The 22,632-nt window shown below is 41.4% G+C and overlaps 1 protein-coding gene across 1 annotated transcript in view; it reads right to left on the reverse strand.

Moving 5' to 3' along the window:
* Positions 1-22,632, reverse strand: part of man1a2 (mannosidase, alpha, class 1A, member 2) — a 130,820-nt gene that overhangs the window by 88,094 nt on the left and 20,094 nt on the right. The window contains exon 3 of the mRNA XM_047600742.1: positions 8,546-8,807. Within this exon, the coding sequence (XP_047456698.1) occupies positions 8,546-8,807 (262 nt within the window). The remainder of the gene's footprint in view (positions 1-8,545; positions 8,808-22,632) is intronic.

Here is a 22,632-nt window from a genome sequence, read left to right on the forward strand (position 1 = left end):
CAGGAGTGGATGTTGCTGGATGAGTTTAGTGAATGTGAGGTCGTATATTATCGCTCTGCACCAAATAATGAACAGTTTTTAAGAAATGGTCGGGTTGGACGATAATTTAATTAACTGGAATTTCTCTGTAAAGATAGAGACTCATGTTTTCATTCAGCCTTTTTTTCTAAATCAAGTTACTCTGCCATTAGCTTGCTAAACTGTTAGCATCAGTTGCCTAGCAACGGTGTTCTCACAGCTCCATAACACTGAGTTCCATTTATTGTCTTTTTATATAAGTTATTGGAATACTAGAATACTTGCACTACAATTTGCATTTCCTGACATGCAGGTCTCCCGAGGTTTGTTTATTGGCTGATCTGGCAGATTTTTACTTTAACACAGTACATTCCTAGAATTAAAATTATTCCAAAGTAGAGGCCGTTCACGCAAAGAATTCAAATCTTTAAATCGGGGCTGCCAAAGGATTAAAATATTTTCATTTGAATTATATAGTGAATAACCCTAAACGCCGGCCGCTCAGATTTCCCTGCTCGGCTCGTAAAGCAGCTCACATCAACAGTAAATGCAAATAACGTAGTTCTCTCTGAGAGGCGAACTTTGAAGCTTCAAATCAACCACGTCTTTAGCAATTTCTGCTCGTAAATATCCGTTTCCTTTAAGCTTTTGGGACAGTTTTTTGGTTGCAGGGCGCATTACTGCTACCGCTGCACTTTAGGTTCTGCTTGCTTTTAGCTACCGCTGCTCTGATCCCTTATTTCCTACCGGGCAACTGAGGTCAAAATGACAGAATGTGCATTTTAAACGTTTCATTAACGTGTTAATATTCACAAATAAGCTTTAAATAAAAGAGCTGAGGAGGCCGGTTCTTCTCCATCTTGATGTCCAACAACGCAGTGTCCTGCTCTACAAAAGAGACACAATCAGCCCCTGGACATCTCTTTCCTCAAGCACAAACAGACATGATTCACACAGTCAAGTGCAACACATCTACACAACTACAACGCAGGGACGTGGATCACCACAGGGCAGTGAAACATTAATAAACCCTTCTGAAATTATTCCAAAAATATATATATCTTCACAGCCGAAGAAGAAGGACACAATGACAAGCTTCCTGGAGGTTTGGGGAGTTGGAAGAGCTGAGCCGGAGCTCCATGGGGCTCTGACTGCCCTCATCTTTCTCCTCCATCTCCTTCCAGCTCAGCCCATGGAGGCCTCGTATCTGGCTCAGAGGAAGACCTTCCCCGAAGACGCACGAGGGTGGCGAGAGTGTGACATCTGAATCGCTTCTCGCAGTAAATACGTTCATGGCACTTAAGCAGAGGGTGGCAATAAATTCCCCGTGAAATTGAGGCAGTAAAAGAGTCTAGATAGGCTGTTTTTAAACAGCTTCCCGAGCTAAGAGTTCAAAAGACGGCTACTCCGGGTCTGATGTATGGAACCGACACTCTTCACCCGCCATGACTTCTGAAACAAAACGGAAAGCGCTGCTGGTGCTGGTGGTGGAGGTGGTGGAGGTGGTGGGTGTGCGGGGAATGAAGATTCATGTTTTAAAATCCAACACATTACGGTAAATTACTAAAAGACCAGTGGCAACTTGAGGGGCAATGAAAATGACTTTACATGGCTTCAATGTGTGAATGAGGGCTGGAATATATTTGCCTCTGATTCACAGGGTTTTCCATTCGACTCAATATCACTTATCAATTTCAAGCCAATTTTACTAAAAGAAAATATAAAACTAATGTTGATGGTGGTTCAGATATTTTAACTCACATCCTATGTCCTTGGTTTTTGCGCCGTTCTTCTCTGGCGTCATTCTTTTTAAATTCAAACAGCCTGCTTTAGATTTCCTTCTCACATACACAACAAGACTTTCAAACAAGAGGATGTGGGAAATGTCACATACTTAATGAAACGATAAGAGGATTTTATGAATCATTACTAATCACTATCGATTTATAAGTTGTTGAAAAGTTACTAAAAGACCAGTTGCTACTGTTTTTATTGCTAATGTACTCAGTCCAGAGTTAAGTATACTTTGCATTTTTGGGGTTTAATTACAGAGGATGAGCAGCAATGCTTTATTCAAATACAAGAGTCACACTGGTTCCACATCAAAAAAATAAATAAACCACAATCATTTTTGCATTAGCGTTAACATTAACCTGAAATCTCACATTAGTTGTTATGCTACCGTGTGTGAAATCGATTAATCAGGCCTGAACACCTTCACTGCAGCGTCGCTACAAACAGCTGAGAACGATCGGTAAAAGCAAAAGAATCTGGAAAAAAAAAAGAAGAAAAAGAATCTGACTGTTTCCTAGAGCCTGAAAGAAAACTGCGAGTCTGTGACTGACAGGTAAGATATGTGAATTTTGGTTTCATCAAATATGTATACGACGTCCGTCAGTCACCGTCTCCCGCTCTCTGCTTTCAGGCTCTTGGTCCAAATCATTTTCTCTCCGCTCGCACTTTCTTGCATTTCATGTTTCACTTCACACAAAAGAGAAAAGCTTTAATGATCTTTCGCCAATTTGGATTAACGCTATCTGAGGGCAGCGTTCCAGTGGCTAAGTGTAAGTGTTTTCTTCTAAAACACACATGGGGAAAGTCGGCTAACGTACAGAAACATGTTTGACATCAGCCCTTCTTTGCTCCTTATTTTGTCATCGTCAGCTTCGAATGATATTATTCATTTCTCATGCATTTATTCATGATATCGCCCCTACACTGACATTACTGACATACAGAGCCATGCATATTATATAGATTTAGCCTTCTGCTGTCAAATGTCACCTCCCTGCATGCAGCAAAGGGCTGTTTACACAGCAAAACATGATGGTACCTCAAAAAATACCAACGAAAGGAGGTAAAATGTTTGCCCCTCTGTGTTTTCTATTTTTTATTTTAGCCTTTATTCGGTTAAACTTAGCTAAAACGCTGCGTAGTCTGCAGATGAGGCGTGCTGAATGCTAAGCACAAATCAATATGGAAATCCTTGTGAAATCAGACACCATCGTGAGCGCGGTAGTGGCTGGAAGAGGGAGATTCCTTCGAGTAGCGACACTGAACAGAGGAGCCGAGCGTTTGACGGGAGGCAGGATTTAGACGATAAGAAAGAGACAGTGAGGGGAAAACGACCGGGGATAATTGAAAACAATGATAAGATCCAGCGTGAGAGAGACAACGGTTTTAAGCACAAAGAGGGAAAAACCACGAGAAGAATTGGAAAAGAGGGAACCAGAAGGATGAAAAGCTCGGCCGTGTCCTACCCGGGAGGCGAGTGGGTTACAAACACACACTTAACAGTAAAGACCTGCAGCCGACGTGCGAGGGCCTTCTGCCAAACACCGTCACGGCTTTGAAGGCAAAACCGAGCGAGGACGATTGAGCAATGAGTACAAGACGTGGAGGAGGAGGAGGAGGAGGAGGAGGGGGGCGCCTTCTCATTGCCTTCTCTGTTCATATTCCACGTCTCCATTGGGAATCTCTGCCGTCTCTTTATGGACCGATACGTCTGGACAGCAGCACATTTTTGGGCTGCACTTAAGGAAGAACTACTCTGGCCATCGATTTATCGGAGCTGCACGACCACAGTCCATAGCTCAGCGGGGAAAACACACACACATACATACACACACACACACACACACTCCCTAATAACAGCCACAAATCTGTAATCATTTGCTTTTCACTCTGCAGTCACAGCTGAGGAAGTGACGAGCCAAGTGGGCAGTCGGATCTATGGATCTCGAACACTGAGCTGCCTCCTGACGAGATGAAGACAAGCGTGACGCTGGAATCCTCTTTCTTTTCTTCCTGAATGTATCAGTAATCACTTGTTCGAGAGCTTTGGTGATTGTCAACTTTTGTCCAAACACACACGAGGCTTAACTACCTTAATTTGGCCTGAAAGTTTATTGAGCCTGTGACATGCGACCACGTACTCACTGGTGACGCCCTAGGGCTGCAACAACCTGACGATTGTGTAAATACGTAATCGATTTGTGTGTTGTCCATACTGAACTTTTATGACTCCAGACCAACCGTCAGAAATGGGAATGGAATTAACCAACCAAGTAAGTTGTTTGCATAGTTAAACCCAAAAGACGTTTAAAAAAAAGCCCACTGTACTTCTTGAAGAGTAGAAGACATTTTGCCACTCATCCCAGTAGCTGTTGGACCAAACATCACTCTCTCGCAATCATACACCAGTGGACTTCACACTAAGAGACACAACGGACAGACGACGGCGTAATGGAACCGCCAACCTTTCGGTTATTGGACAACGACTCCACCTCCATTTGTTTTGGATACGCGATGACCTGGATGACCGAGATCCCTCGCAGACATATCGCACAGTTAAAATGAAATGTTCTACCACTGCAGCTCAGGCTTTCAACCTAAAAACAACCAGACAACATTGCGTAACATCTGAAACTACATGGAGTTTAGTCTGATTGTTGGTTGGTGGTCAGAGTCCACGTTGTGTTCTCATGTTTGTGATTCAGACCAGAATTCAACAAAGACTCGCTCGCTCAGCAGATGTTAATTGCTAACATGGCAGCACTGGTTGTAAATAGTTGCACATGTAGACTTGGATAAATATCTCTAAAGAGCGTGGAAGTATCCTCCGGCACATAAATAACACGGCTGCATTTCGGTTTTACTATCGACACAATTCATTCAATCTCAACACAGTCTTTGCTAATTAAAGGTAGATTATAGCACCAAATATCCTTTTTCAACCTTACTAATGATAATCAGCAAATCTTGAACCACAGCCCATTAACCGCAACAGGCAGGTTATTTCAACAGCTCTGGGCCAACGATGCCTCATGACGTGACAGCGGAACAGCCAACAGACAAACTCCCTCCATTCATTTTCTTTATTGCCTTAAAGCTTTAGCTATCTCCAGACACGGGTTTAATGGCCACTAATGTCGAGGTTGTGTAATTAGCAGAGTGGCAAAGGGGCTCCTGAGAGTGGTGAAAAAGTGGGGGTGTTTTTGTTCTGTACACTCCATGAAATATGTATCCGGAAAGCGTACAAGGAAGTTTAATTCTGTTTCTAGAGAAAGAAAGGCTTGGCTAGAATGACTCGTCTGACCAACTGTTCCCTCAACTGGACTAAACAATCTCAGTTTAGCGAAAAAGAATACAAAACTCAACGTTTGGCCCAACGTGAACAACAGAAGAAGGACTCCAACTGAGCTCAATTGGTTAAGAAGACAGAAGAAACATGATCGAGGGGAATTAACAAAACATACAGCTATTTCTGAGCATTTAGTAAACCACCAAACATCAACCCCAACACAAATCAAAATACCCACTAACGGGGCGACTAAAGAATCCGACTACAAACGAACAAAAGAAACACCACGTCCTGGCAACAAACTCTTAATGACAGTAACGAACTAGGCTTGAAGGCAACACAGAAAACAAAAAAACGTGAAATACTCTAATGCTAATGCCGCCACACCTCGAGTGGTAGAAACACCTGCAAAGGCCACAATCGGCTTTGTTGCGTCATGACACTAAGAAGCTTTACTGACATAGACCAAAGAAAAATTACCTCTGGATTTACTTTAATAACCTCAGGCCAACGTTTCTCTTATCTCTTCAGTTATCAAGCTGATGAATGCCAAGTTTAATGAGTAGGTTTAGCTTTGTCGCTTCATTATTATTATCTCTCCATCCTATTTATTCATTATGGATTCTTTTCCTTGTTCAAATACGTGTATTTGCATATGCACAAGATATCGCTGCTGGGAAACCATTAGTTCAGCTGGTTACTGACAACTGAGAGGTGTTAGAGTTGTATGTCTAACAAATGATTGTTTTAATGATTGTTTTTATTGTGCTCGGAGCTGTAAACTGAATTGGCCGCATGGGATAGATGAAGTTTTCTGAAGTGAACTGAACCTCTAGGCCATAGGTTTGGTTGATTAGACATTTTTTTATATATACTTTTAAACACACATTAAAATGAGTCCAATATATTTTAGTGAAGGAATAAGTGACGGCTTATTGAATGCAAAATGATAATAATAATCTCTAGACCTATGTTCAAATCAATTTTTTAACAATATAGAGAACGAGACCGTGGCCGATTTTCAATTTGCACAAAACGTTCACATAAAGGAAAATAATCAAAAGTGGTCATTCAACCAGGAGCAAAGACCGAATTCATTGCTGGAGGGCATCACGGACCGAGCACAGACTTGTCACACTGTCAGACTGCGTCAAGCTTCGGGTCAGACAGACAATACAACTCCATGTAAAGCAATGAGGCAACGGAATCACCGCTTACTCTCTACACGAAGCGCGCGATCAAAAGGAGACGGAGGCTGAAACGCCTCCCTGGATGAGATCTTATATCATTAACATGGAGGCCAAATGGCTGCCTGCAGGCTGGATTCAAAAGGAATAAAAAGAAAAGAGCTCCAGTCACAATTGTTTTCTCCTTGGAATCACAAGGCAATCAGAAAAAGGGGGGGGAGTGTTGCTGCGCTGTGCAGCGCTGTGCTGTGCTGTGTAGCCCATACAGCTGCTAGTTTCTTGCTCATTTGGGAGTGCACAGCATTCTCTCTGAATGGTAATTATGAAGGGAACAAAAGGTGCGTTTAGAGACAAAGGCGGGTCTGGAGTGAATGGGCCGGCTCCCATACGCAGCAAGTGTTCTGACTCCAAGTGCTGTTTCGAGAGACACGATATGAGGTAATTATGCAGGAGAACTTGCAGCGAGGGGGGAGGAGGGGGGGAGGAGGATGGGAGGAGGAGGGGGGGGTCGAGGCAGGAGAGAGGAGCGCAGGCGGGGGAGGAGATATGCTGGGGTTGGCTCGGTGTCAATGGAGAGCGGGACCAGATAGCACCATCTGCATTCTGCACATGTACGGCCCGTCTGGCTCGCTGCTGCCTTCAATAAAAGCTGGCAGCGAGAGAGACGGGCAGGCAACAAAAAAAAAAAAAAAAAAAAAGTATTCAAGCACACGGTACAGTACAAGAGCACAACTTTTAACTCTCGACCTGCAGGGATCTGGATGCGGACGGGGAGCGGACGGCAGTGATTAAGGAGCTAAACTGTCACTGGACCGACGCCTGTAACGAGGTGTGGGGATACAGACGGATCACACAAAACAAAACGTAGCGAACACGGGAAGTTTTAGGAGGTTAAACTGAGAATGTGAACGGTGTGAGAGGTTTGGTTCGTGTCCTGCACCGTTGGCACTGGAGCCTCTGATGGAGGTTGGATCTGCTCAGAGAGGTCACATCTAAATGCTTCACGGCTCAGGAGGAAAACAGACTCTTCTCGTGTCATCACATCCAAACATCTCAACATTCAAATACAGGAATAATAATAAATAACATGTTCGTCTGGGATGAATAAACTAGACTAGACTTGTTGATGTGATTTGATTATAACGGGATGTGTAGTGTTATTTGTTTACTCAACTTGTTTGTTTTTGTGGTATTTTTGGGTTTGTGTGTATGTTATTTATAACAATGCAATGATTATGATGATGACTGATGACATTACTAATACTATTTTATTATTGTTATTAAAGAACTCAAATATTATTGATCTAGATAAGGGTTCATATGAAATAAGTCTGTATTTCCTCCCACTCCTTTTCAGTTTATTTTTATTTTTCATTTTGTGTTATTCGTGTTCATTACGTCCATTTTTACATGTTCAAAATAAACTAAACTAAACTAAACTACGGGAGCCCTAAGTGGCCACGCGTTCACATTTTTTTTTCTTCTGTTTCCCGTTTATTATCTTGTTATTTCTTGAGATACATTTAATTCCAGACAGTTCTGTCACGCTGATGGACGCCCTTTACGCTATAACAATAAAATAGTAAAAATAAATAGTAAAATAATAGTCTAATGTAATAGATCCACAGTAAGATGAGCTGCTATTTGTTTTGTGTTTAATGTTTGGTAGATAACGATTATTTATCTCGTTATCTTGAGAAAACTGAGCTTGTTTTCCAGAAATAACAATAACTCGATAAATAATCTTGAGAAAACAGAGCAAATTAATTCAATTAAATCTTATTTATATAGATTTCCTTTCTTTGTGGTGTGTTCAAGTGCAACTTTACAGTCATTTTTTTTTCTTAGTTCTTTGTTGCTGGTTTGACGCATTCAGGCCTTTAGATTTGTTGGCAAAAATAAAATATAGAATTGTTAAAAACTAGATTTTGCATTTGAAGGCAGAACTAAAAACCAACGCTAATCATACGTCACAGCTGATTGTCTTCATTAGCTACGTCTGGAGGTTTGTAAGCTAATTCACAACAAACACTAAGTTCTCTTCTCTTCCATCAGTATCGGTCCAACGTTCACATCAGCAGCCAAAGAGGAGATGACGCCACAGAAAATATTACATTCACTTCCTTTTTAAATAGAATTCATGAATTGCTGAACAGAATTATGCACCACTAAGAAAAAGAATCATTCCCGAGATAAAAGTCGCCCCTCAGCGTTGAGCTGCAACACGCACCGACCCTCAAACCCAGCCTCATCTCACCTCTCTGATCTTGTCGCGTTTCTCCTTGACGTCGGGCTCCGATGGTTCGCCGTCGCTCACGCCCACCACCTTGGGCATGGGCACGGGAGGCAAAGGTTTAGGGCCCGGGTCCTTCTTCTTCAGGTCCTCCACCACTTTGTTCTTCTCCGTCTGGATCTCGGCCTGCAGCTCCTCGCGCGACTTCCTCAGCTTCTCTTTGGCCTCCTGCAGAGCTCGCTCGTGGTCCGCACGGATCTTATCTCGCAGGCTTTCCTCCTCCTCCCTGCAGGGACAAACAAACAAACAAACAAATAAAGGAGGGAAGTTTTTAATTCTTCACACTTTGCTTCAGTCCCCATTTGCCTCCTCATTGCTAACCAGGAGCGCACATTTCACATTTCCAGTCATTTTAACCGATGCTCAGAGAACAAAAGCAAAAAGAAGAAAATGAGACAGAAGAAAGGTGTGCACAGGGATTTGAACTTAATTAAAGATGAAACCCGGAGCCTTTAGGGCAATTTATAATTCCACCGTGTGTGCGGCGTGAAATAAAATCAGTGTCACTTTTATTAACAAAACAATAATTAATTCTAATGACAGCAGCAGAGGCCAAGTCCACAGGCTGAGCAGCAATAAACAGCAGAATAAATCTGCAATAATGAAAAAGCCATCAGGCTCTTGGGGTGAAACCTCAGCCCGGACCAGCTCGTCCAGTTACATGGACTCCGGGGAGCGGGACAGATGTGGAGGGACACGACGAGGAGGCCGGCGGCGTCAGAACAACACAATAACATCATCTGTGGGTCACACATGGCGGTTCAAGCCCCCGGGGGGGAGTGGCCGCGACCCCACCCCAGGAGGACGAGGGTCAGTGATGAAAAATAAACGCATCGGAGTAGAAAAGGTGACGGGAGGAAGACGACCGTTCCTCGACGGCCACAAAAGCAGATTCGTCTCTTTATCTTTCGCTCCACGCGTTCACGTTAATACAATTACATCCAAATAATCCACAGCGTCAGCTGTGATGAATACTGATGAATGGGACGTGGCTCCGGGAGCCCGGAGGCAGCTTTCCGGGACACATCATCCCATGTGTGTTAAATGGAGACGCAAACAGATGACAAATCCTTTGTGTTTCTGCTGGGAATCCAGCGGATTCAACTAAAAAGCGCAACGTCCCACAAACACATTTGATTCATTCTCCTTTTGACTTGGTTCCTGATATTTTCACGCTCGACGGTTGCGCTACGTAGACGGGAGGCGAACAACGCACGAGGAGCAGACACATGTTTTTAATGACCTTCCTTGCGATGAAAGCAGGAGTTGTGGGAGGAACAGAGGACCTGCTGAGATCCATGTGTGCTCAGCTGCCAGCTTTGTTCAACATCTCGGACGAAATAAGAAAACAACGCCGGTGACGTTCGTACAGACACTTGAACCATCGATCCATCGTGGAAGAAAACCTTTAGCAAATGGTCCCAGCTGCTTTAGCAACATACAACTAAAACTGTTGCTTTTAAAGGCTGCACCCTTGAGAGTTTATTGTCAATGAGTGGACGTCCGACAGTAACCTAAGGTGGGTTCAGACCATATGAGCTTTTAGGTCAGTTCAATTCCCATCCACTGTATTTGATATTTAAGGTTAAAAGTCTGAATGAATACTTCTACAATAAGGAAACAGTCTATAAGGACACGGAGCAGCAGCTAAACATTGAAGCCCTACATGCTAATGTTAGCTAGCATAGCCAAGTCCACCAACACTTAAACTGACCGTTAATATCTCTGGAAGTTGGTGCTTGGAGGTGAATCACGCCACCTACAGGATCAGCAGATTTATAGCAAGATGCTGCAAAACAATCTCTGTTTTGTTTTAAGCATTAATCAGACTGTGATTAATGCTCAATGTGCATGTTAGTGTTGACTGGACCGTTACTTTAAAAACTTCTTACCAGGGATCAAGACCAATGGTTTAATACGACTGAGTGCATGAAGACCTCATACAAATAACTACAAAACTACATCCAACCCCATCATTTTGGGACAGCCCTCCTTTAAACACATTAAGGAGAAGAATATCTGGTCCAAACAGATTAGTTTCTCCTGAAGTAAGAGAAGAAACTTGGTATTGAAATCAGTTTAACTCTTCTAGTCTTAGCCCTACTATTAACTGTTCTTCCAGTTACCAGTTACCTGTTTGTAGGGATGTGCACCTCCAGTACAAGACCATCCGATACAGATATGATTCAGGAACAGCACATTTTAAATGGAAGGATTTGGGTTGAGTTTTGATGCGATTGAATGCGCCACGGTTCAGTTAGAGGCAACATGATGCAATCTGACGCCTTCAGTACTTTAAATGTGGCATTTCCTTCAAAAAGATTCATCAAGTCGCAACTTGTGTTTATTAGCGTAAGAACTCTAAAAAGACCTTCTGGCTGAAAAAAAAAACAACGTTCAAGTTTCGTTGGCACAAATGAATAAAATCAAAGAGAGGACTAAGAGAGAGAGAGATCTGTGGAGCCTCACATCAAGACACAATGAGCCAGTGAGGAGGAACCGAAAATTTAAAGACATCCTTTGTTCTTCACAGAACATAAAGTGGTTAATGGTCATCAGACTGACTGTCATTTACATGCATCTGCACCAAGTGAGTGTGGAGATTTGTACTCGAGCACCTATTTGAACTCTTTGCACATGGCAGCACTTTTATCCACTGCTCCATTCTTCATGTAAAAATCCAAATTTCTTCCATACTTTGGACTTTAAACTTGTGTTGTAGAGTCAAAGAGTCGGCCATTTTCAACCTGAAACGACTACGGCAAATCGCGCGAGACTCTTATGGAAGGGGGCGGGGGGGTCATACAGAGAGATCAGCAACATTAAATGGATTCATACGTTTGTAATCGGACCTTTAAAAACGAATCAGGAGTCTGTGTACCAATGCACCCACATCATTTAAATCCAAACCGATTTTCAGAGTCAAATCGGTTATTCGTTACACCTCTACCCGTTTGGTTTCTTACTATTTTCTTCACTTCTTTAAGTCTCGAGATGCCGTGAGGGTTGTTAGGGAAAAAAAGGGTCATTTATACTTCGGCTTTGCCTCGTTTCTTGGTTAATGTCTCCTAAACTGGCACGTAGATCAGTGAAACTAATGCCTGGTAAACGTGTAAACGCTGAGCTGCTGCAAGAAGAGAAAAGAAAAAACACTTGTTCGCGTTGCCAAGCGTGGTGTTCACGGACCTGCTTGTGCTCATTAGGTGTCGTTTATTAACTCCTACACGTGATGTTTCTGCATCCTGCTCACAGCCTGAGCGGATCCCGGTTTCTTTTTTTTTTTTTCCCAGGCTTAACTTCGCGTACAGAAGCCTTTTAACATCAAGATTTATGTATTTTTTCCCCCTTTTCCCCTCCTCTCAGGTGTTTTACATGCACACACATGCATACATTTACAGCCCAGGACTAAATTTACTGCTGATTGGAGTAAAGAAAGGAGGGAGGAGGAGGAGGTGTGAGTCAGACTGCATTAGAGCAGATGTCTTTATTGTATAAGTGGTTGATAAGAGGAAACGCTGCACCCCTTGCCAACTTTACAGAAGAGGGGAAGCACTTCCATACCCACAAGGTAAGTCATAAAAAGAACAACCGCGCTGCCTTCAGACCATTTAAGCTGCTGTGGAAGAGAGATGATACTAAGAATCAGGTCTGTCTTAACAGGGTGAGTTGGAGAATTCACTTGGTTTTTCTGGCAAACTGTCCACATTTAGAGAGAAACCTATGAGATCAAGAACGTAAAGGACCAGAAGGCCTTTCAGGACCAAGGGTGACCCAACTTCTACGTGACAATAAGTAAATGGAGGCACAGACATGTAGCCCACTAACAACATCCTGTCATAGGACACCATCAGAAGATTAGGAAGATGGTCATAATGTTACGCCTGATCGATGTATGTGTTCACGAGCCACAAAAACATCAGTCACCGTTGGACTCCATTGACAAGTGGTTCTGGCCCCTGTGGAGTGAAACCTGCTGGGAATATAACAAAGGAAGAAGAAGGACTGAATTCATTGACCCGGACGGAGACACATTTTTAACAGCTGCCTCTGTCCATCCTGGAAACTTGATATTTTCGCCACATGGGGGCAAACACGCCCAGAGAGAAATGAATGAAACGTTGTCCTTTTGAAGAGAATCTCAAAAGGTTTACACGGAAAAATCTCCCGATCAGTCCGTTCTGCTCGAGACGGCTGCATTTTGTTCTAATTATTTGTGAAATTCCAGAGTTCTCATTAGTTCTGGGTTTCAGAACGATCTGGATTTTAAAGGCCTGATAGCGATTCATAAAGTCCTCAGATCGATATGTTGTATACAGGCCACTTCCTGCATCCTAACTTAAACACCTCGATGAAGGCCACTGGCCCCAAGGCGCTGATAAAATAAAGTCCTTCCAACTCCTACTGGAGCCAATTACCTTTCTGCTATTTATTTACCTCCTCCATGCAACTTGGCAGCAGGCGATGTCGAGCCTGGAAATGCTACTTTTTTTTGTTTTTTTGTACCGTTTTCTCTCTTAGATAGGACAAAGACGGGACAATGGGATTAGTGTGAGGGAGATAAAAACACGACAGAGGCCACCGTCAGGCCTGAAAGCTGATTGGATCCTATTATCTTTGAGGTCAATTTGAGCCCACTCAATGTTTAAGGTCTCTAAATATATGATTAACATCATTTTTCTTTTGCTTCATATTTAATTAATTTTCCAAATTTAATGGGGAAACTGACACAGACACTGGCCCCGACATAATATACGTTATTATTCTTGATAATAGTTTTATACTGAATCTTACAGATAAAAAGAATACGCACTTAGAAATGATATAAAAACACTTAACCTCCCAAGACCCAGCTTTAGTTTGGTGTGTATTTTTAATTTCTCCAAGGTATTTGGGATAAGTCTGACCTAAGAATGTCCTCATATGTGGACAAGGGGACTATTTCTCTGTATATTACAAACAAGTCACCAATATGTAACAATACAAAACTTATTAACATTATTATTATTATTATTATTATTATTATTATACCTGAACATAAAAAAGAACTGCAAACAATAAAATTTCAACGTCCTTAAACGAGTATTTGCTAATTAGCGACGTTGTAGCTCGTTGCTATTGGCAGAAATTTGTTAAATTTGCACGTCACATCAAACTAGAAAAGTTAAAAAGCATAAACAAATAAGTTCTGCTGAGGTTTTGTACTTTGTCCACTTTTGTTCTGTGACCAAACCAAGCCGCTATCGTGTTCTGACACCGACTTGCGTATGAACCCTTTGCTACAACTAGACAAATGACTAAAGCGTCCACTTATGAGGACGTCATTTGTCCAAAAAAAAAAAAAACTTAATGTCCACATATGAGGATGCAGGGTCTCAGGAGGTGGGATGGGATGGGGTGGGGTGGAGGGATTTGTGTTATTTAAAGAGCTATTTAGGAGGTCAACAAACAAACATACAAGTGTCTGACACACAAAGTTCAGATTTTTTTTATATTTTTTATTTATTGTAATAATTTTTTTAGAGGTTTCATTTTTCATCCTTGGGTTCAAATTGCCCCCAAGCATAAAAAGTGTAAAGTAAGGCTTCACCATTGATCAAATTTTACTCGTGATCATGATTTTAGCTGCCATGATTGAATGAACTTGATTGTCTGCGATATTTACATTTAAATGTTTAAATGCTGCACATCTAATCAAGCAGTTTCTCAACCAGTAGTCAGCCAACCACCAGGGGGCGAACGCACGGTTAAGGCTTCATTAAACTGTCTAAATAATAAGTGAGAGTTCCTTGCAGATAGTTCCTTGAAAAGGACCCAGCTCCATTGTCAGGACTTGTTCTGAATTTAGGGCGAGTGACATTAAATGAGAATAAGTTATATGCAAAGTTATATAAAAAAAAAATCTAAGTTTCAAGTTTCATTTTACACTGAAAACTGTTTGAATACTGTTTGTTTAACAGTAGTGTAATAAAAATACAGACTGATTAATAATCGTGTTTATCATTTTGGTCATAATTGTGCAGCCTTAGTGCAAAGTGTAAATCTGAAGGTAACAGGAAGCTTTAGAAAATACGATAACAGAGGAGACATAAACTAAGTCTCTGGAACAGAAAACAACATTCGTTTTATAAAAGAAAAAACAAAAAACTCTTGATTCAAATCACATGAATCAGGTAAAATAAGTAGCGTTAACCAGTCTCAGCTCATATAAACACGACGGAAGGTTATAAGAGACGAGTGGAGGGAATTAAAGCACAAAAGATTAAACTATTTATCCTGCTCAAATTCAACTGTGAATTGAGGCAGACGCAGGTAAACTCAGGTCAGTTCACGGCTGAATAACAGAGTGAGAGGAACAGATTAAAAAAAGAAAGAAAGGAAGGAAGAAAGAAAGTGTTAAATATGCAGGAGCCAGAATGTGAAAGAGCACGGAGAGAGTGACAGTAGCGAGACAGACGTTTTCCACTAATTACCCGTCACACGACACAATGAGCACCCATTTGATAATTCTTTCATGATGCTGGATGTGAGGCCAACGGAGACCGAAATAAACAGCTTCCAAGTTACGCAACATCGCCCTGGAAACAACTCATAAATATTCACGTCTCAACTCGGCGTGTGTGACATTAATTGATGGGAGACATATTCTGCTGCAACATGTTGGCGGCTACAGTGGAGACGCTCACGCAACTGAATGAATGCGGTTATTTCGTGGGGATTTTTTAAGCGCGCATCACGGATCGGGACGCGGCTCGTGTGTCACTGTGTGTATTTGCAGCGTCTTCTATTTCAAGATCTTTGACGTGGTTTTCGTGCGTCGTGGTGCAATTTGTGTTCATGTGAGTGTGTGTGTGTGTGTGTGTGTGTGTGTGTGTGAGCCCCGCCCCTCCTCTGTATGCAGCCCCCTGTTCCCCCGTGACAGTGTGTTCATTTTAACGCATGCAGCTGAACGTGTGTGTGGCTACAAATCAGGCGGAGATATTTTAGAAGTTAGGATTCAAATTTGTGCAAAACACACCGATCAGGCAGAACATTACGACCACCTTCCTAACATTGTGTAGGTCTCCCTTGTGAAAACTGGTGTCTGGTAACAGGTTGTTTTTAGTGGGGGGGGGGGCTTTGGGTCCTATGGGTTGAGGGGAGGGGCCTCCCTCTGTGGATCATCCCACAGATACTTAATCGTTTTGGGATCTAGTGAATTTGGAGGCCAGGTCAACACCTTGTGATGTTCTTCATGTTTTTGAGTTGTGGGGGGGGGGGGGGTCTGGTCTGGTCTAGGTGGGTGCTACATGTCAAAGTAACATCCACATGAATGAATGAATGAATGAATGAATGTCAGGTCCAAAAGTTTCCCAGCATGAAACTGAATTGCCACAAGATGGTGAACGTTATTCATTTCACCTGTCATAACGGTCATAATGTTGTGGCTGATCTTGTAGCTAAAGTTGTTAGTTGCAGTCTGACTAAATGTGATGATTAAAAGTTGATAAAAATGCGTTTCCGCTCCTCGTACTTGAACATGATGCATAAAGTCACCGGGTTGCCACGGAAACACAAACACCTTCACACAGACTCCTCTCTCCTCTCGTCTTCCGCCTCCCGGACCATTATCAGACTCACTCTGGCTACGCTGGCGATTCCCCCTTCGAGCCTCGTGTAATGTCAAACACGCAATTAAGAGCACGTCAACAACTGCCTGACTCAATTACCCTGACAGAGACAAGTAAAAGCTGCTGCTGTGCCCAGGTGACCAGGGCGTGTACACACTCTCTCTGTGTACATCTAACTGATGGGTGTCAAACATGCGGCCCAGGGGCCAACACCGACCCGCCCAAGGGTCCAATCTGGGCCGTGGGACGTCTCTGCAAAGTGAGACACTTGCATTTTAAGACATGAACTGCAACTGACCTTTCAGGAAAAAAAAAACCCAATCTCAACGGTCACTGTCCGATCCTAGCAACCGTTACTATGTAAACAAGGTCCGTCAAGCTAAATGTACCCCAAGAGTTTAGCTGGGGAAGTCGTGTTCTTCCCAACAGGAGCCTTAAGCGGATCAAATGCTATGGAAGGGCCCACTCCAGCTAAATCTCAAGAAAATAAACATAAAGCTAGAATGAGCTAAAGCCATATAGCTAGCTAACATCAGGCTAACAAGACGCTCAAATATAGAAAACTATATATCAAAGTTATGGTTACTATTGGTGAATATTAGTAAAATTAGTGCCTAACACAAGTTAATTTAATGTTAGCTAACTAGCGAGAGCACGTTAGCTAGCTACCAAGCTAGCGAGTGCACATTAGCTAGCTAACTTTAGCTGTTGCGCTGCGTGTTAGGAGCTCTCTCTAGGCCATTTAAACATATTTTATTTTCATCTTTCGTGTAGCGTTTTATGAATGAACAGCCTACTCCTGAGAATGTGCTTGTATTGCTAGTTTAAAAACTGAAAATAAACCTTGTTAAAGGTTATTTTTTTTATTAGATATTTTGTGATAGTATAGCTCATTAAATGTAAACATTATCATAATGTACTTCCTCTGCACTAAAATAAAGGAACATCTTCTAGGTTATTATGATATTACTATGATTGTGATATTATTATAATATTACTTTGGGTTGTATGATCTGAAATGAGTTTGACATCCCAGATCTAACCACCTTCGAATCACTTTCCTCGTTTTATCAACTGTCCTTGTTGCCGGTCGATGAAACGAAACCTGCTGCTCGGCAAAGATCATCCCTTTCCATGGCAACCGGAGAGAGAAGCAGCAGTGGTCCGAGCGAGCGGCTGGTGGGGCAGCGAAAGATGAGGAAACAAACACCGGGGAGGGTCTGGGGGAGGGCTCGACGCCATGTTACTATGGCAACAAGCAGACATATGCATACATAGACGTCACAGGGAGCGAGTCGAGTCTAAATGTCTTAATCGATGCTTTTGTCTATGGTAGTAAGAGCTCTGGGAGGTTACAGCTACCGATGGAAATATAAGCATGAAGAGTTTAAAGCACTGGTTTTACAACTTTATTGAATGAAAAGAATGCGCAGTTTGAACCTGAGATAGTAGAAAAGAATATCACAGTATGAAAACACACACACACACAAAATGTAATGAATGAACCACAACGAAACAACGCTGCTGAGGGAACTACTCCCAATTAGCTGCATATTAATTCACACCAGAACTCTTCTCTTCAGTAACTTTCATGCACAAATATGCAACAAAAAAGTCCAACTACTGAGAAATAGTTTCAAAAAGACTCAAACTAGGACCCACTCACTGAATATAAAACAATGTCCTATTAAATCTATTTATGAAATTAAAAAAAAAGGTGCAATTACTGAGAAATATAAAAAATAAATAAATAAAACTCAAATTATGTAGCTTTAGCTGAGAATCCTCAACTACTGAATCTATTGGTGTGTTTTCATTCACCCTAGAAATGCACAAAACCTAAATATCAGAATAAAAAAATGGTAATGAAAACAGCTACATGTGGAAAAACTTCTCAAATATCTAAAGTTAAAACATTTTCACGCTCTCATCTTATCGAAATTTCAGAAGAATCACTTTTATTTTTTGCAAAAAAATGTAATGGAAACGCAGCTAATGTCAACCAGCACTTAACTATAGGAACAACTCAGTGTCTTCAGTTTTTATGCACAAACACAAAATAAATTAAACAAAATGTGCAATTCAAGAGGATTCAAGTATATAAATGAAATTTTCTTCTGATTCGCTTATTCTGCTTCTTATCTGCATTTTGCTGCAAAATTATCATATGTAAAGACACTTTGCTGATCTTCTTCTGTGCTGTGAATTTATTAAAACAATATTACCATAAATTTCACAGTGAACGTGTTGTATTTTGAATTTTTATCATTTTAAGGTCCTGTATTGTTTCTGGCTGCATTGTTCTGCTCGTTCACTGATCTGAAGACACAAAACAACGTTTTTTTTTTGTTTCCAGCTGCATCACAATCTGCTGCCAGGTTTCTTTGTACAAACGGGGTAATGCTATCTCTGTAAATACGTGGGGCGCCACTGGTCATATTTCTGATCGATTGTTTTGGCTTTCAAACCTTTATTTGATTCCATTTCAGGGAATAATTGATAAAATATTGTTGCATTGGACCCTTTAAAGGGCACTCGTTGAAATACTTCTAAATTTCAACCCCAGAGTGTTATTGGAGGACATCAGGGGGACTTTGGTGAAATTTCTCAGTGCTTTTTAAAGTTTCATGGAGAAAATCCAGAAGAATTAATTTACCATATATGGTTCTGTGCCCTTAAGTTGTAAACAAATGTAAACATGTATTTTTGTAAACACATTATCACATTAGGACTTCATGGCTCCTAATAAACCAGTTTTCATGCAGAGGTGGACCTTGTAGAGCACATTATACTTTAATTAAACCTGAGAATGTTTCCTTAATCTTCTCTGATTGGCTGAATGAAAACCACATGTTTCTAAACCTCGGTGAGAGGAACAAGCTCTTAATTTTTTTTAAAAAATGCACTAAACTTACCAAATATGGTTCCTTGCTCCATAACGGGTTAACGGGTTTGGCTTAGTTTGTGTCGTGGTACGGCCTCAGCATTAAACATGAAAAATTTGCTTTCGGGAAACTCCAGAAACAGGTTTTACTGGTTTTACCGCTGTTCTGTGGATCATGTACCGGTGAACTGTTTGGATGCTCCTCTCGATCTAGGGCTGCATCCAGACTGGAAAACATTATGTATACACTAGCAGAAACCTCACTGCTGCTGCCAGAAAACTCTGTGTGCACTCTTCCAAAGACGCATGAGGGGAAACTGCTCACTTATATAATTACAACCAAGATGGCAGCGTGTCTGGCAGAGGTCTGTAGCTAGCGAGCGCTGCTGCACAGCTGATAGCATCTCTTACAAAGATGCATCAGGTAAACTCTGTGGTTATATAATTACTGTCAGATGGGTTTGTGGGTGACGCGTTCACACTGCAAACTAATCGGCTGAGAGAAACTTCTCTACCAGGTCTCAGCTTGGTTGATCTGATGCGGAAACTTCACACCAGCCACAACCCAAAGAGGAAACGCTCCTTAAACACCTTTACTGAACCAGACTTCTTGTCTGTGTGCGTTTTAATACTTTTAATAAACCTTTTGCAACCTTCTTTACAACATCTGTTCCACGTTGGACGCAGCAAAACCAAAACAGAGATTAACTTTCTTATTGCCAAAGCAGCTTGTTGAGAACCAGCAGGAAACATCACTACACAGAAATTATCTCCATCTTTAGGCTTTTTTCATATGGTTCAAAAAGAAAAACTTACATTAATCTAATCAGTTTGATAAATCGCCCAGTCCAAATTGGTAAGCGAGTTATTAAAATGGTGTTTTCATGTGTATTTGAGTCACTAGAACAAAAAAAGCTTCAATAAGATATGTAAAAAAAAAAAAAATAACTAAGGCACCATCATTTCCTCATCAATAGTCGAAATCTAAATTAATAGCAGCTCTTTTTACGTAGCCTGTTTAGCATTTAGCTCCTCAAACATGGACCACGAAAAACGTTTTTTCATTCTTGCGCTTCTGCAGCATCTTGTACCTCGACGCATTCCAAGTATTTTTCTCTCTTCTGAGGAAAAACACAAGCTGCTTTGAGGAGACAACACACTTGTACGTGACGGATTCTGCTTCCTGATATTTTGTTTTGTTTGTTCCCGCACAATGCTCCAATGTATACAATACCATCAAACCGCTCGGTGCGAAGCCTTTAAGAGCTTCAGAGATGGAGCTAGTTCACCGCGTGTATTCTCGCACAGTCCACAAATCCATGCTTTCCTGTCAAAACATGAGTCAAAACAGGGACGAGCATTTCCCCGGAGGATCACAAAGACTTGCACGCTGAAACCGAGGCCTCCGATGAATAATTCAAGTCAACAAACCGCCTCCCTGTCACACAGGTGTTCATCTCCCTGACGAACCTTTGAAAAAAATAAATAAATCAAACGCTGATTGCTGAGAGCTCATCAGAGGCCTCACAATCGTAGCTGCACCGTTCAACTCTACTGCTGTTGGTCTATTGTGTGCAAAGGTAGAGAGCGGTCCTAGTGCCATCTGCACACATTAACTGCCCTATTTACTCTCCAAAGGTGAATACATGAATAAAAACCTAGTGATGGGGTTGGAACGTTTTAAAAAAGCTGAGAGGTGCTCTGTTTGCTAATTGGTTTCCACTTCCCAGCAGATGAGGTCAAATGCTGCCAACATGAAAGCTGACATCCCGCGGGACGAATTTGCAAAGTAGAGAAATGACACAGAAGACAACATTTGCAATTGTAACTGCTACTCCTGATTTGCCCACTAGAGGTTGCACCATTTTAATGAGAGTTGCAGACATAGCACCACAGTGAGACCCAGAACTAAACGGTGGATGGGAGCAATGTGGCGCCGTCATTACCTAAAGTGTTTTAGTGCAAAAATAAAATAAAAAAATCAGTAGACCAACATAAATGTTTAAACTCCTGAGACCCGACCTTTTATTTGATCTGCATTTTAAATTTTTCCAAGGTATTTGGGATCAGTAGGACCTAAGATGTACAAAAATTAAACATCATCTTTGAACAGGAAGTAGTAGTTTTTGAGAAAAACAAAACAAACAAACAAAACGATGTCCTCATACTGGGATTATTTCATTATTTATATCATAATAAAGTAGAAAACTTTTTATGTTAATACCTGAACATGGCTGAGAAAAGACAGAATTGTGAGCAATGAAGTCCCAATGTCCTCAAATGAGTACTTGCTAATTAGCGACGTTGTAGTTTGTTGCTATAAATAAAATTTGTTAATTTTGCAGGTCATATCAAATTACAAATGTTAATAAGAATAAATAAATAAGTTTTAACCTTTGCTACCACTACATGGCAGACTAAAGCGTCCACTAATGAGGACAATGGGTTTAAAAGAAGCAGAATAAGCTGTGATAAAACCTAAAACTTAACGTCCCTGTATGAGGACGCAGGGTCTCAGGAGGTTAAACACAAGAAAATAACAATCCAGTTTGCATTTTCATAAAAACTGTAATATTAGGTTAAAACACATTAAAGCTGTTTGTACAAATAAGACGTTTCCTCAGAGCAACACATACTACATCCTGGTTACTCATTCATTTTCTTCCAGTTTGACAATGAATCCATGATATTCCTTTGAGTAATTTATACACTAACACTCATTACTGTAAGTTCTTACAAACAGCACCACAGACTACATCCTCCAAAATGACCGTGCAGTCCAGTTACCACCTTTCTGATGCCGTTCTAACATAAATTAAAAGTTAAAAAAACAGTTGTGAAGATTCAGTGCAGGACTGATTTATATATATTAGCCTTCATCTGTTTTTACTAGTGTGCCTAATGTTTGGGAAGTAAGTGCACATAAAGAGATTAGAGTTCCATTATCTGATCCTCTGATGAAAACATTTCTTAATTTATTTTGGCCCGAAACAAAACAGAAGCAAACGTCCGTCTATCTTATTACTGAGGAGTCTGCGGCGCTAATGCAGAACAGATAAAGCGGTCGGAAGGGGAAGCGTAGGACATCTGTGCAGGATAAACTGGCCTGACAGAAACACCGCCACTGTGCAAATCCCACTCAGGGCGAGCTCATAGCAAAGGCCGTGGATAAAGGTTACTGCTCATGTGTGGGCAGGTCAAGAATCTCCTACATTTCCACAGTTCATCTCACACACAAGCAGAGTGTTCGCTTCTTGTCAAGTGTCTCTTCATCAGAGCATTTTCCCCCTGAGTTCTCAGTAATCTCTACAAGCTTGCATCTCGTTAGCCCATAAGCAGAATGAGTTGAGGTTGATGAGGTGTCTGACTTTTTGTTTTTAGTGAACTGTAGCTCTCAGGTTTCCTTCAATGGGAACTATCAACCAGCTTCCATGTCCTGGTTTGACTGAGCCAAGACAACCTGAGAAAAGCTCTGGTGTTGGGGAAAATGTGGATAAACGTTACCATCTTCAATGTGTCTGTGAAGGTTCTCAGTCATTCAGGTCATGGTGTATCCAAAA

This window comes from Mugil cephalus, chromosome 12, assembly GCF_022458985.1.
Source record: "Mugil cephalus isolate CIBA_MC_2020 chromosome 12, CIBA_Mcephalus_1.1, whole genome shotgun sequence".
Taxonomy (NCBI): Eukaryota; Metazoa; Chordata; class Actinopteri; order Mugiliformes; family Mugilidae; genus Mugil; species Mugil cephalus.